Source organism: Hypanus sabinus, chromosome 4 (genome assembly GCF_030144855.1).
Source record: "Hypanus sabinus isolate sHypSab1 chromosome 4, sHypSab1.hap1, whole genome shotgun sequence".
Taxonomy (NCBI): Eukaryota; Metazoa; Chordata; class Chondrichthyes; order Myliobatiformes; family Dasyatidae; genus Hypanus; species Hypanus sabinus.
This window is the reverse complement of record NC_082709.1, coordinates 83,389,439-83,406,690: the sequence shown is the minus strand read 5'-3', so window position 1 is coordinate 83,406,690 and position 17,252 is coordinate 83,389,439. Positions and strand designations below refer to the sequence as shown.

The window sequence follows — 17,252 nt, the reverse complement described above, 5'->3', positions numbered from 1 at the left end:
ACCTGATTTCCTTGCCTGCCCATCACGACTGTCTGGTGCTCCTCCCTCTTTTTCTTTCTTCCATGGCCTTCTGTCTCTTTCACCAATCAAATTTCCAACTTATTACTTCATCCCTCCCTCTTCAGGTTTCACCTATCACCTTGTGTTTTTCTGTCTCCTCCTCCCACCTTTAAAATCTACTCCTCAGCTTTTTTCCTCCAGTCCTGCTGAAGGGTCTCAGCCCCAAACGTCGACTGTACTCTTTTCCGTAGATGCTGTCTGGCCTGCCGAGTTCCTCCAGCATTTTGTGTGTGTTGCTCAGCTTCCTGATAATCTTCTTGTGCATCCTCCCTAAAGCTTCTACATCCTTCCTCTAATGAGACAACCAGACCGAACATGATATTCCAAGTGTGGTCTAACTGGGGTTTTATGGAGCTGCAACATTACTTCATGGCTCTTGAACTCAAACTCATGACTAATGAAGGAAAACACACCATACTGACTGTGTTGTTCTGCTGAACACTGTGGGCGTGCTATGTCGGTGCCAGAATGTGTGGTGACATTTGTGGACTGCCCCCAGCACGTTTTTGGACTGTGTTGGTTGTTACCGCAAACGGTGCTTTTCACTGTATGTTTCGATGAACACAAAAGTAAACGGAAAAAATGAATTTGACACAATATGAAGTCACTAACATTGATTGACTTACTCCTCAACCATCAAGCTGTCCAACCAGTGGGAATAACTTCACTCGCCAGACGCTGAACTGTTCCCACAACCTAGGGGCTCATTTTCTCATGGTCTTTATATTTATTGCTTATTTATTCTTTCTTTGTATTTGCACAGTTTGTTGTCTTTTGCATGTTGGTTGTTTGTCTGTTCTGTTGAATGTAGTCTTTTATTGATTCTATTCTGTTTCTAAGATTTACTGTGAATGCCCACAAGAAAATGAATCTCAGGGTTGTATATGGTGACATATATGTACTTTGATAATAAATTTACTTCAAACTTACCTTTTCCAATTTGGAATAAGGAAACTTTACCTGCGAGGTTGGGTTCATTTACTGTATCCGGTGCTCTCGGTGAGGCCTCTTCTAATCGGTGAGATCTGGCGTAGACAGGGGGGGCCACTTTGTCGAGCACCTTCACTCCATCCACGATAAGCACTATTTCCTGGTGGCCAACCATTTTAATTCCAATCTCCATTCCCATTCCGACATGTCAGCCCATGGCTTCCTCTTCTGCCACCATGAAGCCAAACTCAGGCTGGAAGAACCACACCTCATATTCGGTCTGGGTAGCTCCAACCTGTTGGCATGAACATCGATTTCTTAAACTTCCGGTAATCTCTTACCCCCCCCTTCCCTTTTTATCCATTCCCATTCTGGCTTCCCTCTTACCCATTCTCTTGTCATCACCTGCCTATCACCTCCTTTTGGTACCCCCTTCCTTCCCTTTCTCCCATGTTCCACTGTCCTCTCCTATCAAATGCCTCTTTCTTCAGCCATTTTCCTCTTCCACCTATCACTTCCCAGCTTCTCACTTCATCACTCCTCCCTCATCCACCCACCTTCCCCCTCACCTGGTCTGTTCTATCTCCTTCCCTGCCCCAACCTCCTCCTTCTGGCTTTCCCCTTACTTTCCAGTCCTGATGAAGGGTCTCGGCCCAAAATATCGACTGTTTATTCCTCTTTATAGACGCTGCCTGACTTGCTGAGTTCCTCCAGCAGTGTGTGTGTGTTGCTCTGGATCTGCAGCATCTGTGGAACCTCTTGTGTTTATATAAGTCTCGTGTATCCCTCCGCCAGAGGCCCCAGTGCTCTTCACGAACAAAGGGAAGCTTCCGGAAGAAGTCACGGTCAACGAGAATGGGAAGGCCGTGCTGGCTGCCATTGTCTCCAAGGAGAAGGCCAGCGTCACCTGGTACAGGCACAAGGAACCGGTGTCTGCAGGGGAGAAGAACGAGATGAATTGCGAGTCGCGGGTCCATAGTCTGATCCTGAAGAACGTGCAGAAGGAGGATTCCGGATTCTACGTCTGCCGGTCCGCAGACGACAAAATGACTTTCAATGTCAGCATGATAGGTAAGATTAGCTTTATTTGTTATGTGTACATTGAAACGTACAGCAAAATGCATCGATTAAGTCAGTGAGCAACATGGTCAGACCCAGAATCCGGTTTGCTGGACTGAGAAATGTGAAATCTGTTGTTTTGCAGCAGAAGTACATTAAAAAAACCTATAAATTACAATGAGAAATATATAGCATATCTCAAAATTTTAAATGAAGTAAGTAGTGGAAAAAGAGAGCAAAACTAGTGAGGTAGGTATTTAAATCCCCCACTTGCCTTGGTAAGGTTCAAGCATGTGCCATTAGTCCAAGCTCAAGTGTCACTGACCTGCTCACGTGCCCTTCAGTGTCAGGGTTAACATCCCTGGCACAGGTTGTGAAATCTGATGTCTTATGGTAGCTGGTCATTGCAATACTTAATGAAAAAACTATCAATTACAATAAGAAATACGTCAATTTAAAAAAATAAATAAGTAGTGCAGAAAAGAAAACAAAACGAGGGAAAAAGTAGTGAGGTAGTGTTCATCGCCCCTTCGGAAATCTGATGGTGGAGGGGAAGAAGCTGTTCCTGAAACATTGAGTGTATGTCTTCAGGCTCCTGTACCTCCTCTCCGATGGTGGTAATAAGAAGAGGGTCTATCCTGGGTAGTTAGGGTCCTTAATGATAGATGCCATCTTTTGGAGGCATCGCCTTTTTGAACATGTTTTCAATGCAGGGAACGTAGTGCCCATGATGAAGCTGGCTCCTGTTGAAACCCTCTGCAGCTTTTTCCCATCCTAAACGTTGGAGTCTCCATACCAGACGATGATACAACCATAGTACATCTATGGAAATTTGCCAGTCTTTGGTGACCTAGCAAATCTCCTCAAAGGCCTAATGGAAGGTAGCCGCTGGCGGGCCTTCTTCATAATTGCATCAATATGTTGGCCTCAGGATAGATTTTCAGAGATGTTGATGCCCAGAAACTTGAAGCTGCTCACCCTTTCCATTGCTGATCCCCTCAGTGAGGTCTAGCATGCATTCTCCTCAAATTCCCCTCCCTGAAGACCAAAATCAATTCCTTAGTTTACCGATGCTCAGTGTAATCCTACGCACCTCCTCATCACCGTCTGAGATTCTGCTAACAGCGGTTATGCAGTCTGAGGATGTGCTGGGGGCAGTCTGAAATTCTGAAGCTCTGGGTCTGCGAGTCGGCAGAAACACTGGAGGTTGAAGGCCCAACAGCGGGCCTATCCTGGGGGCGGAGGACGGTCTGAGTGGATAGGTGGGCAGGCGGGAGGGAGGAAAGCTGTTTGCCTTGTTGTTGTTGCTTTTGCTTGTTTTGTTCTGCTAAACCCGGTGGGTGGCAATGTCAGTGCCAGAATGTGTGGCCGGGCTGCCCCAGATTGTGTTGGTTGGTGACGCAAATGATGCATTGGAAAAGTGTGTATGGACCAGAGAAAATAGCAGAGGTACTTAATGAGTACTTTGCTTCAGTATTCATTACAGAAAAGGGTCTTGACAATTGTAGGAATGACTTGCAGAGGACTGAAAAGTTTGAGCATGTAGATATTAAGAAAGAGGATGTGCTGGAGCTTTTGGAAAGCACCAAGTTGGATAAATCACCAGGACTGGATGAGAAGTACCCCAGGCTACTGTGGGAAGCGAGAGAGGAGATTGCTGAGCCTCTGGCAATGATCTTTGCATCATCAGTGAGGACGGGAGAGGTTCCGGAGGATTGGAGGGTTGCGGATGTTGTTCCCTTATTCAAGAAAGGGAGCAGAGATAGCTCAGGAAATTATAGACCAGTGAATCTTACTTCAGTGGTTGGTAAGTTGATGGAGAAGATCCTGAGAGGCAGGATTTATGAACATTTGGAGAGGTATAATATGATTAGGAATAGTCAGCATGGCTTTGTCAAGGGTAGGTTAAGCCTTATGAGCCTGATTGAATTTTTGAGGATGTGACTAAACACATTGATGAAGGCAGAGCCATAGATGTAGTGTATATGGATTTTAGCAAGGCATTTGACAAGGTACGCCATGCAAGGCTTATTGAGAAAGTAAGGAGACATGGGATCCAAGGGGACATTGCTTTGTGGATCCAGAACTGGTTTGCCCACAGAAGGCAAAGAGTGGTTGTAGATGGGTCATTTTCTGCATGGAGGTCAGTGACCAGTGGTGTGCCTCAGGGATCTGTTCTGGGACCCCTACTCATTGTGATGACCTGGATGAGGAAGTGGAGGGATTGGTTAGTAAATTTGCTGATGACACAAAGGTTGGGGGTGTTGTGGATAGTGTGGAGGGCTGTCAGAGGTTACAGCAGGACATTGATAGGATGTAAAACTGGGCTGAGAAGTGGCAGATGGAGTTCAACCCAGGTAAGTGTGAGGTGGTTCATTTTGGTAGGTCAAATATGATGGCAAAATATAGTATTAATGGTAAGACTCTTGGCAGTGTGGAGGATCAGAGGGATCTTGGGATCCGAGTCCATAGGACACTCAAAGCTGCTACGCAGGTTGACTGTGTGGTAAGGAAGGCGTACAGTGTATTGGCCTTCATCAACTGTGGGATTGAGTTTAAGAACAGAGAGGTAATGTTGCAGCTATATAGGACCCTGGTCAGACCCCACTTGGAGTACTGTGCTCAGTTCTGGTTGCCTCACTACTGGAAGGATGTGGAAACCATAGAAAGGGTGCAGAGGAGATTTACAAGGATGTTGCTTGGATTGGGGAGCATGCCTTGTGAGAATAGGTTGAGTGAACTCGGCCTTTTCTCCTTGGAGTGACGGAGGATGAGAGGTGACCTGATAGAGGTGTATAAGATAATGAGAGGCATTGATCATGGGAAAAGTCAGAGGCTTTTTCCCAGGGCTGAAATGGCTAGCACGAGAGGGCATAGTTTTAAGGTGCTTGGAAGCAGGTACAGAGGAGATGTCAGGGGTATGTTTTTTACGCAGAGATTGGTGAGTGCGTGGAATGGGCTGCCAGTGGTGGTGGTGGAGGCATTAACAATTAAAAAACACAAAATGCTGGCAGAACTCAGCAGGCCATACAGCATCTATGGGAGGAGGTAGTGACGATGCTTCGGGCCGAAACCCTTCATCAGGAGAGGCCTGAAGCGTCGTCACTACCTCCTCCCATAGATGCTAACTGGCCTGCTGAGTTCTGCCAGCATTTTGTGTTTTTTATTTATTTCCAGCATTTCCAAGATTCACTTGTGTTTCCTTTGAGGCAGAAGCAATAGTGTCTTTTAAGAGACTCTTGGATGGGTACATGGAGCTTAGAAAAACAGAGGGCTATGGGTAACCCTAGATAGTTCTAAGGTAAGGATATGTTCGGCACAGCGTTATGGGCCGAAGGGCCCGTATTGTGCTGTAGGTTTTCTATGTTTCATTTCACTGTCATTTTGAGGTATATGTATTAAATGACTATAAATCTGAATCGAGTGTCACCGTGCTTCTGAAGTCAATAAAGCAAGAGTAGGGGAGATTGGGGGTGGGGTTTAGAGGTATGGGGAGGGGAAGCTGCCGTGGGTGTGACTGCAGCAGATGAACAGGGAACAGATATCAGGGTTACCATGCAAACTACAGAGTGCCAAACTGGATCAGATCTAACTCACACCAGGGTCCACGGCTGATGGTCCAAGAGCCAGTGCCGAGCCTCCCCAGTGTTTATCAGCACACCACTGATGTAGCACAGTGAGGTATGGTAGTGCTCGACAGGAGACTGCGGAGAGCCTCCCCAGTGTTTATCAGCACACCACTGATGTAGCACAGTGAGGTATGGTAGTGCTCGACGGGAGACTGCGGAGAGCCTCCCCAGTGTTTATCAGCACACCACTGATGTAGCACAGTGAGGTATGGTAGTGCTCGACAGGAGACTGCGGAGAGCCTCCCCAGTGTTTATCAGCACACCACTGGTAGCATAGTGTGGTATGGTAGTGCTCGACAGGAGACTGCGGAGAGCCTCCCCAGTGTTTATCAGCACACCACTGGTAGCATAGTGTGGTATGGTAGTGCTCAACAGGAGACTGCGGAGAGCCTCCCCAGTGTTTATCAGCACACCACTGATGTAGCACAGCGCGGTATGATAGTGCTCGACGGGAGACTGTGGAGAGCTGAGGACACGGCTCAGCTCATCACGGGAAACCGCCTCCCCTCTACAGACTCTTGTCTACATTTCCTGCTGCCTCGGTAAAGCAGCCAGCATCATGAAAGAGCCCTCCCACCCCGGACAGCCTCTTCTTCCCTCCCCCATCAGGGAAGAAGATACAGAAGCCTGAAAGCCCACACCACCGGGCTCAAGGACAGCCTCTACCCTGTTGTGCAATGATTCCTGGGTAGGATAAGGCTCTTCACCTCACAACCTACTTTGTTATAACCTTGCAACCTGGTGTCTACTTACGTTGCACTTTCTCTGGAACTGTAACACTTCATTTTACATTCTGTTTTCCATTTGTACCACCTTGATTTACATAAGTACAGGATGATCCACGTAGCTGTCAGCTTAACGCCTTACAGCGCCAGGGATGGGGTTCAATTCCCATCACCTGTCTGCAAGGAGTTTGCACGTTCTCCGTTTCCCCATGGATTTCCTCCGGCTGCTCCAGTTTCCTCCCACGTTCCAAAGACATTCCAGTTAGGGTTAGTGAGTTGTGGGCATGCCCTGTTGGCACCCGAGGTATGGCGACACTTGCGGGCTGCCCCCAGCACTTCCTCGGACTGTGCTAGTTGTTGATGCAAATGACTCATTTCACTGTCTGTTTTGATGTTCACGTGACAAGGCTAATCTTTAAAAAAAATTCTCTATGGATGGCATACAAACACATAGAGAGTCACAGAGCACTGCAGGGCAGAGGCAGGCCCTTTGGCCCATCCAGTTCATGCCAAACTGTTATTTTGCTTAGTCCCATCAACTGGACTATAGCCCTCCATGCCCCTCCCATCCATGTACTTATCCAAACCCACGCCTACCACTTCCAATGGCAGCTTATTGCACGTTCTCACTACCCTCTGAGAGAAGTTTCACAAAAATGTTTCTCTTTTCACTCATAATCTATGATTTCTAGTACCAGTCTCGTCTCGCCAAGTTCAGTGGAAAAAGTCTGCTTGTGTTTATCCTATCTATACCTCTCATAATTTTGTATACCTCTAGCAAATCTCCCTCTTCCTTCTCTGGTACAGGGAATAAATCCTAACCTATTCAACTTTTCCCTATAATTCAGGTCCTCGAGTCCTGGGAACATCCTGGTAAATTTTCTCTGTACTCTTGCAATCTTATTGCTGTTAGGCCTCACCAACGCCATACAACTTCAGCGCAAAATCCCAACTCCAGCACTCAATACTTTGATTTAAGAAGGCCTAATAACTCAGGTCCTCGAGTCACAGCAATAACCGTATATCTCACTACATTAAAAATTAGCTTTATTTGTCACATTTGCATCGAAACGTACAAATTTGCGTCACATCAAATCGAGTCTGCAGGATTGTGCAGGGCAGCCCGCAAGTATCTTCACACTTGTGGTGTCAACGTTTGGAGGGGAGGGTCGCATAGCAGTTAGCAAATGCTATCACAATGCCAGCAACCTGGGTTCAGTTCTCGTCATGTCTGTAAGGAGTTTGTTCGTTCTCCCTGTGATGGGGTGCTCCGGCTACCTCCCACATTGCAAAGATGTGCAGGTTAATTGCTCACACGGGTGTAACTGGGTGAGCAGGCTCATAGTGTCGGAAGGGCCTGTTGTTGTGCTGTATTTTTAAATTTAAAAAAATGGCATGCCCACAACTTACTAGCCCTAACCTGTACGTCTTTGGAATGTGACTATAATAAAGCGAATACTGAACGAGGTAGGGGGTGACCCTCCCCTGCCGGAGGGGAATTAATGATGTTTGCCTGTTCTTTGGTGTTGGCAGAGCTCCCGCTGGTGTTCGTGAGGAGGCTGGAGAACACGGGTGTGCAGAGGGGCAGCTCGGTCACCCTGTGGTGTGAGCTGAACAAGGCCAGGGGAGACGTGGTGTGGCTGAAGGATGGCGCTGAGGTGGAGCCCAGCCGGAAGCGCACCATCCGGGCCGAGGGGCGGCTGCGCTCCCTCACCCTCAGCAAGGCAGCCCCCGAGGACGAGGGGGAGTACGCCTGCAAGAGCAAGGACGACAGGACGGCGGCGCGGGTGTCGGTCAGTGGTGAGTGGGGTGATGTCCCGGCCTGTGGGTCAGAGGCTGGACCCCCAGGGTTTCTGCCTCTGGCCCTGGTCTCCACCTACCCAAGGCTGGAACCTTGCCTCGGTCCCCAGTGATGGAACCAGCGTTCTGCTGGCATGGCCCCACCCATTGTTCCTTTGCAACCTTGCTGCCCCCATTACAGTTCCTGTAACTGACCCCCCTCAATCTCCTCATCCATTTAATTACCCTCCACTTCATTGACTGACACACCCCTCACTCTCAAATCACTTATAAGGCCATAAGGCCATAGGAAAGGATTAGGCCATTCGGACCATCGAGTCTGCTCCACCATTCCATCATGACTGATTTATTACCCCTCTCAACCCCACTCTCCTGCCTTCTCCCCGCAACCTTTGACACCATTATTAATCAAGAGCCTATCAACCCCTCCTTTAAACATACCCAATGACTTGGCCTCCGCAGCTGCTCATGGCAATGAATTCCACAGATTCATCTACCCCCTCACTCCCCTCATCTGTTCATCCATCCAGCTCCCACACCTGGGCCCCGTCTACCCCTTTCAGTACCCACTCCTGGAGACCAATTCACCCATCCACCTCCCACCCTTGGGTCCCAGTCACCCAACAATTACCAACCTCCCAACCTGCTCCCACCACTGGGTCCTGTTCACCCATCCACCTCCCACCCTTGGGTCCCAGTCACCCAACAATTCCCAACCTCCCAACCTGCTCCCACCACTGGGTCCTGTTCACCCATCCACCTCCCACCCTTGGGTCCCAGTCACCCAACAATTCCCAACCTCCCAACCTGCTCCCACCACTGGGTCCTGTTCACCCATCCACCTCCCGCCGTTGGGTCCCAGTCACCCAACAATTCCCAACCTCCCAACCTGCTCCCACCACTGGGTCCTGTTCACCCATCCACCTCCCACCTTTGGGTCCCAGTCACCCAACAATTCCCAACCTCCCAACCTGCTCCCACCACTGGGTCCTGTTCACCCATCCACCTCCCACCCTTGGGTCCCAGTCACCCAACAATTTCCAACCTCCCAACCTGCTCCCACCACTGGGTCCTGTTCACCCATCCACCTCCCACCCTTGGGTCCCAGTCACCCTACAATTCCCAACCTCCCAACCTGCTCCCACCACTGGGTCCTGTTCACCCATCCACCTCCCACCCTTGGGTCCCAGTCACCCTACAATTCCCAACCTCCCAACCTGCTCCCACCACTGGGTCCTGTTCACCCATCCACCTCCCACCCTTGGGTCCCAGTCACCCTACAATTCCCAACCTCCCAACCTGCTCCCACCACTGGGTCCTGTTCACCCATCCACCTCCCACCCTTGGGTCCCAGTCACCCAACAATTCCCAACCTCCCAACCTGCTCCCACCACTGGGTCCTGTTCACCCATCCACCTCCCGCCCTTGGGTCCCAGTCACCCAACAATTCCCAACCTCCCAACCTGCTCCCACCACTGGGTCCTGTTCACCCATCCACCTCCCACCCTTGGGTCCCAGTCACCCAACAATTCCCAACCTCCCAACCTGCTCCCACCACTGGGTCCTGTTCACCCATCCGCCTCCCACCCTTGGGTCCCAGTCACCCTACAATTCCCAACCTCCCAACCTGCTCCCACCACTGGGTCCTGTTCACCCATCCACCTCCCACCCTTGGGTCCCAGTCACCCTACAATTCCCAACCTCCCAACCTGCTCCCACCACTGGGTCCTGTTCACCCATCCACCTCCCACCCTTGGGTCCCAGTCACCCTACAATTCCCAACCTCCCAACCTGCTCCCACCACTGGGTCCTGTTCACCCATCCACCTCCCACCCTTGGGTCCCAGTCACCCAACAATTCCCAACCTCCCAACCTGCTCCCACCACTGGGTCCTGTTCACCCATCCACCTCCCACCCTTGGGTCCCAGTCACCCTACAATTCCCAACCTCCCAACCTGCTCCCACCACTGGGTCCTGTTCACCCATCCACCTCCCACCCTTGGATCCCAGTCACCCAACAATTCCCAACCTCCCAACCTGCTCCCACCACTGGGTCCTGTTCACCCATCCGCCTCCCACCCTTGGGTCCCAGTCACCCTACAATTCCCAACCTCCCAACCTGCTCCCACCACTGGGTCCTGTTCACCCATCCACCTCCCACCCTTGGGTCCCAGTCACCCAACAATTCCCAACCTCCCAACCTGCTCCCACCACTGGGTCCTGTTCACCCATCCGCCTCCCACCCTTGGGTCCCAGTCACCCTACAATTCCCAACCTCCCAACCTGCTCCCACCACTGGGTCCTGTTCACCCATCCACCTCCCACCCTTGGGTCCCAGTCACCCTACAATTCCCAACCTCCCAACCTGCTCCCACCACTGGGTCCTGTTCACCCATCCACCTCCCACCCTTGGGTCCCAGTCACCCAACAATTCCCAACCTCCCAACCTGCTCCCACCACTGGGTCCTGTTCACCCATCCACCTCCCACCCTTGGGTCCCAGTCACCCTACAATTCCCAACCTCCCAACCTGCTCCCACCACTGGGTCCTGTTCACCCATCCACCTCCCACCCTTGGATCCCAGTCACCCAACAATTCCCAACCTCCCAACCTGCTCCCACCACTGGGTCCTGTTCACTCATCCGCCTCCCACCCTTGGGTCCCAGTCACCCTACAATTCCCAACCTCCCAACCTGCTCCCACCACTGGGTCCTGTTCACCCATCCACCTCCCACCCTTGGGTCCCAGTCACCCTACAATTCCCAACCTCCCAACCTGCTCCCACCACTGGGTCCTGTTCACCCATCCACCTCCCACCCTTGGGTCCCAGTCACCCAACAATTCCCAACCTCCCAACCTGCTCCCACCACTGGGTCCTGTTCACCCATCCACCTCCCACCCTTAGGTTCCAATCACCCGACTACTTCCCACCCCTGGGTCCTAACCATCCATCCAGCTCCCACCCTCAAAACATTGACAGCTAAATGTATTATCAGGGTACATACATGTCACCACGTACAACCCCGAGATTCTTTTACTGCGGGCATACTCAACAGATCTATAGAACAATAACTGTAAACAAACTGCAAATGCAGGTAGAAATAAATAGCAATAAATAATGAGCATGAGATAACAATGTAACAGAATCCTTAAATGAATACGGCCGTTCCCTTTTGTTCGGGAGCCTGATGGTTGTGGGGTAGGGACTGTTCTTGAACCTGGTAGTGTGGGTCCTGACCTCTCTTTCACGCTCCCACTCATTGTAGTTACTGTCGTTCCCTGATCAAAGAGTCTTCTGTTGGCTTTCAGTTCCACGGGTGGTCGAGTTCATCTCCGACCTGCACAACCTCACCGTGCTGGAGGGAGAGGTGGCCAAGTTCAAGTGCATGGTGTCACCCGAGGACGTGCGGCTGGTGTGGAGGGTGAATGGCGCCGATGTCCCGCCAGGCAGCGACAAGTATCTGGTCTCTCAGAATGGCCTGTGCCACACCCTGCTGGTACGGGATTGTCGGGCAGGCGAGGTGACCAGAGTCACAGCGGAGGCCGAAGGCCTCTTCTCCAAGGCCAGCCTTCAAGTGCAAGGTAGGACTTTGGCTTCACTGGCAGAGAGGACCCTTCAAAACCATTACCTCCTCACCGAGATACACTGGCTTTCAGAGTCAGGACCAGAATCAAAATCCATTTTATCAAGGATCAACTATATTCACCAATGCACGGAGTGGCCACTTTAGTAAGTACCTCCTGGGCCGAAGAGAGTGGCCTCGGAAAGCACGTTTGTAGCCCATCCCCTTCAAGGTTCAACATGTTGTACGTTCACAGATCCTCTTCTGCACACCACTGTTGTTATGTGTGGGTATTTATGTACCATTAGACTGTAAGACACAGGAATAGAATTAGACCATTCAGCCCATCGAGTCTACTCTGCCATTCCATCACGGCTGATCCTGGGTCCCACTCAACCCCATACACCTGACTTCTCCCCATGTTCTTTGATGCCCTGACCGATTTGGAAACTATCAACTTCCTTCTTAAATATACCCACGGACTTGGCCTCCACCTCAGTCTGTGGCAGAATGTTCCACAAATTCACTTCTCTGGCTAAAAATATTTTGCCTTACCTCTGTTCTAACAAGTTGCCCTTCAATTTTGAGGCCGTGCCCTCTAGTTCTGGATACCCCCACCCTAGGAAACATCCTCTCCACATCCAGCTTATCTAGTCCTTTCAACGTTCGGTAGGTTTCAATGAGATGCCCTCACATTCTTCTAAATTCCAGTGAGTACAGGCCCAAAGCTGCCAGATGCTCCTCATATGTTAACCCCTTCATTCCCAGAATCATCCCCATGTTACTGTCAGCTTGAGACAGTCTGGCCACTCTCTTCCGCCCTCTCTCATTTACAGGGCATCTTCGCCCTTAAAACTGCTTTTCTCTGGGTGATATTTGTTTTTCACACCACTCTCTGTAAATTTTGGAGACTGTTGTGCATGAAAATCAGATTCTAAGATACTCAAACCACTCCTTCTGGCACCAACAATCATTCCACGGTCAGTCACTTAGATCACAGTTCTTCCCCATTCTGATGTTTGGTCTGAACACCAACTGAATCTCTTGACCAGGTCTGCATGCTTTTATGCATTCAGTTGCTGCCATGTGACTGGCTGGTTAGATACTTGCATTAATGAGCAGGTGTACCTAATAAAGTGGCCACTGAGTGTATGTTTTAATGTATTAGGAATTTTCTGTGGTGTGTTAGTCAGAACTTGACTTGCAATAAAAAAACAATATTCAACAAAGAATAAAGAGATATATTAAAAAATAAAGTTAGAGATTAAAGGATGGATATGGAATAAAATATGCATAAATACACAAATATCAGAGCAATGCACAAAATGCTGGAGGAACTCAGCAAGTCAGGCAGCATCTGTAGAGGGGAATAAACAGTCAAAGTTCTAGGCTGAGACTGGAATTTGCCCATGTAAACTAGTTCTATTTGCCTGTATTTGGCCCATAATCTTCAAAAACTTTCATATCCATCAACCCGTCCAAGTATCTTTTACAGGTGTACCCATCTCAACGACCTCATCTGGATGTTCGTTCCACAAAAGTAACAACTTCTGTGTGAAGAAGTTCCTCCTCAGTTCCCTCTTCTCACCTTTGACCTATGCCCTCTAGTTCTTGATTCACGAACCGTGGGGGAGAAAGATGATGTGCTTTCACCCTTGACGATTTTATATACCACCATATGATCACCCCTCAGACTTCTGCACTCCAACACTCTGTAGACACACAGGATGCTGGAGGAACTCAGCAGTGGAGGGGAATGTTTCTCCTCCATAGACGCCGCCTGACCTGCTGAGTTCCTCCAGCACTCTGTGTGTTGCTCTGGATTTCCAGAATCTGCAGACTCTTAAAATTTCTCGCTGCTTCAGTAAAGAAGCCAGCATTATCAAAACCACACCCACCCCAAACATTCTCTCTTCCTCCCACTCCCACAGGTAGAAAGTTACAAAAGCCTGAGTGTTTGTACCTGCAGGTTGAAAGACAGCTTGTACCCCACTGTTATAAGACTGTTAACTGGTTTGCTAATTCAATAAGGTGTATTCATGATCCCACAGTATACCTTGCTGTGACCCTGCACCTATTGTCTACCTGCACTACACTTTCTTGTATAACTTATGCACCTTTTCTGCATTCTGTTATTGTTTTACCTTGATGCACTGTGCAATGATCTGACTGCATGAACAGTATGCAAGACAAACTTTTTACTGTGTCTCAGTACATGTGATAAGTACAATGAGATCTAGGTGTTCTTGTACATCAGTCAATGAAAGCAAGCATGCAGGTACAGCAGGCAGTGAAGAAAGCTAATGGCATGCTGGCTTTTATAACAAGAGGAATTGAGTATAGGAGTAAAGAGGCCCTTCTGCAGCTGTACAGGGCCCTGGTGAGACCACACCTGGAGTATTGTGTGCAGTTTTGGTCTCCAAATTTGAGGAAGGACATTCTTGCTATTGAGGGAGTGCAGCGTAGGTTCACAAGGTTAATTTCTGGAATGGCAGGACTGTCATATGTTGAAAGATTGGAGTGACTGGGCTTGTATACACTGGAATTTAGAAGGATGAGAGGGGATCTGATTGAAACATATAAGATTATTAAGGGATTGGACACACTGGAGGCAGGAAGCATGTTCCCGCTGATGGGTGAGTCCAGAACTAAAGGCCACAGTTTAAGAATAAGGGGTAGGCCATTTAGATACGGAAAAACTTTTTCACCCAGAGAGTGGTGGATATGTGGAATGCTCTGCCCCAGAAGCAGTGGAGGCCAAGTCTCTGGATGCATTCAAGAAAAAGTTAGATAGAGCTCTTATAGATAGCGGAGTCAAGGGATATGGGGAGAGGGCAGGAACGGGGTACTGATTGTGTATGATCAGCTATGAGCACAGTGAATGGTGGTGCTGGCCAGAAGGGCCGAATGGCCTACTCCTGCACCTACTGTCTATTGTCTATAATAATAAACTAAATTACCAATTAATTTACTAAGGAATAAAGTGAATAAAGTCGAGCCAATCAAACATCAGGTTACAAGTAGGTTTGCGGCAGAGTGGTTGCAGATGGCGGTTGGTGGGGGCGTGATAATGAGACGCAGATAGATGGAAGGTGTTTATTTCTGTCCCAACCTTTTCGCAGAGGCCCAGATCGTTTTCACCAAGAAGATGGTGGGCGTGGCTGTGGAGGAGTTCCAGGATGCCACGTTCGAGGTGGAGGTGAGCTGTGGGGCAGCCGAGGTCCAGTGGATGAAGCAGGGGGTGGTGATCCAGGCCGGACCCCGGTTCCTGCTCCAGAGCGAAGGCAGGCTCAGGAGGCTGACCGTGCTCGGGACCACCGTCACGGACCGGGGGACCTACCGCTGTGAGACGCTGCATGACCGGACGCAGGGCAAACTCAGCGTGGAACGTAAGAGTCACCATCTACAGCAAAGTGGGAGGGGGTCTGACCCATGTGTCCATGTTCTGGGAGTCATAATGGGATAGTATGGAGGGAGCTTCACTCTGTGTGTGATGGGACAGTGTAGAGGGAGCTTCTCTCTGTGTCTGACCCTGGGAGTGTGTGATGGGACAGTGTAGAGGGAGCTTCACTCTGTGTCTGACCCAGGGAGTGTGTGATGGGACAGTGTAGAGGGAGATTCTCTCTGTATCTGACCCTGGGTGTGTGTGATGGGACAGTGTGGAGGGAGCTTCACTCTGTGTCTGACCCTGGGAGTGTGTGATGGGACAGTGTGGAGGGAGCTTCACTCTGTGTCTGACCCTGGGAGTGTGTGATGGGACAGTGTAGAGGGAGCTTCACTCTGTGTCTGACCCTGGGAGTGTGTGATGGGACAGTGTAGAGGGAGCTTCACTCTGTGTCTGACCCTGGGAGTGTGTGATGGGACAGTGTAGAGGGAGTTTCACTCTGTGTCTGACCCTGGGAGTGTGTGATGGGACAGTGTAGAGGGAGTTTCACTCTGTGTCTGACCCCGGGAGTGTGTGATGGGACAGTGTAGAGGGAGTTTCACTCTGTGTCTGACCCTGGGAGTGTGTGATGGGACAGTGTAGAGGGAGTTTCACTCTGTGTCTGACCCTGGGAGTGTGTGATGGGACAGTGTAGAGGGAGTTTCACTCTGTGTCTGACCCTGGGAGTGTGTGATGGGACAGTGTAGAGGGAGTTTCACTCTGTGTCTGACCCTGGGAGTGTGTGATGGGACAGTGTAGAGGGAGTTTCACTCTGTGTCTGACCCTGGGAGTGTGTGATGGGACAGTGTAGAGGGAGTTTCACTCTGTGTCTGACCCTGGGAGTGTGTGATGGGACAGTGTAGAGGGAGTTTCACTCTGTGTCTGACCCTGGGAGTGTGTGATGGGACAGTGTAGAGGGAGCTTCACTCTGTGTCTGACCCCGGGAGTGTGTGATGGGACAGTGTAGAGGGAGCTTCTCTCTGTGTCTGACCCCGGGAGTGTGTGATGGGACAGTGTAGAGGGAGCTTCACTCTGTGTCTGACCCTGGGAGTGTGTGATGGGACAGTGTAGAGGGAGCTTCACTCTGTGTCTGACCCTGGGAGTGTGTGATGGGGCAGTGTAGAGGGAGCTTCACTCTGTGTCTGACCCTGGGAGTGTGTGATGGGACAGTGTAGAGGGAGCTTCACTCTGTGTCTGACCCTGGGAGTGTGTGATGAGACAGTGTAGAGGGAGCTTCACTTTGTGTCTGACCCTGGGAGTGTGTGATGGGACAGTGTAGAGGGAGCTTCACTCTGTGTCTGACCCTGGGAGTGTGTGATGGGACAGTGTAGAGGGAGTTTCACTCTGTGTCTGACCCTGGGAGTGTGTGATGGGACAGTGTAGAGGGAGCTTCACTCTGTGTCTGACCCTGGGAGTGTGTGATGGGACAGTATAGAGGGAGCTTCACTCTGTGTCTGACCCTGGGAGTGTGTGATGGGACAGTGTGGAGGGAGCTTCACTCTGTGTCTGACCCTGGGAGTGTGTGATGGGACAGTGCAGAGGGAGTTTCACTCTGTGTCTGACCCTGGGAGTGTGTGATGGGACAGTGTAGAGGGAGCTTCACTCTGTGTCTGACCCTGGGAGTGTGTGATGGGACAGTGTGGAGGGAGCTTCACTCTGTGTCTGACCCTGGGAGTGTGTGATGGGACAGTGTAGAGGGAGCTTCACTCTGTGTCTGACCCTGGGAGTGTGTGATGGGACAGTGTAGTTTATCTATCCTTATCACCAAGAGAGCATTACAGCACAGTACATTACAGCAATTCTACACAATCACACTACAATAACAGTGTCCTTATTAAATTCTTGAATACTAAATAAAGACCTGCTTCTTACTCATCAAAATTTGTCTTAACGAAGACAATTCAGCAGCAGGAGATTGTAATAAGGATGAGCCAATGTTAGATGTAAACAGATACTTTATTGATCCCAAAGGAAATTACAGTGTTACAGTAGATTACAAGTGTACAGACATACACATTTTACAAGAGAAGTAGAAAGAATAAAAAATAAGTTACCTCAAACA

At 49.9% G+C, this 17,252-nt stretch overlaps 1 protein-coding gene across 3 annotated transcripts in view; it reads left to right on the top strand.

Moving 5' to 3' along the window:
- LOC132392948 (obscurin-like protein 1) overlaps nt 1-17,252 on the top strand; it is a 225,440-nt gene that overhangs the window by 104,136 nt on the left and 104,052 nt on the right. For all 3 annotated transcript variants that reach the window (XM_059967558.1, XM_059967557.1, XM_059967556.1), the window contains exons 20-23: nt 1,786-2,061; nt 7,937-8,203; nt 11,513-11,785; nt 14,889-15,155. In XM_059967558.1, coding sequence (XP_059823541.1) covers nt 1,786-2,061; nt 7,937-8,203; nt 11,513-11,785; nt 14,889-15,155 — 1,083 coding nt within the window. The remainder of the gene's footprint in view (nt 1-1,785; nt 2,062-7,936; nt 8,204-11,512; nt 11,786-14,888; nt 15,156-17,252) is intronic.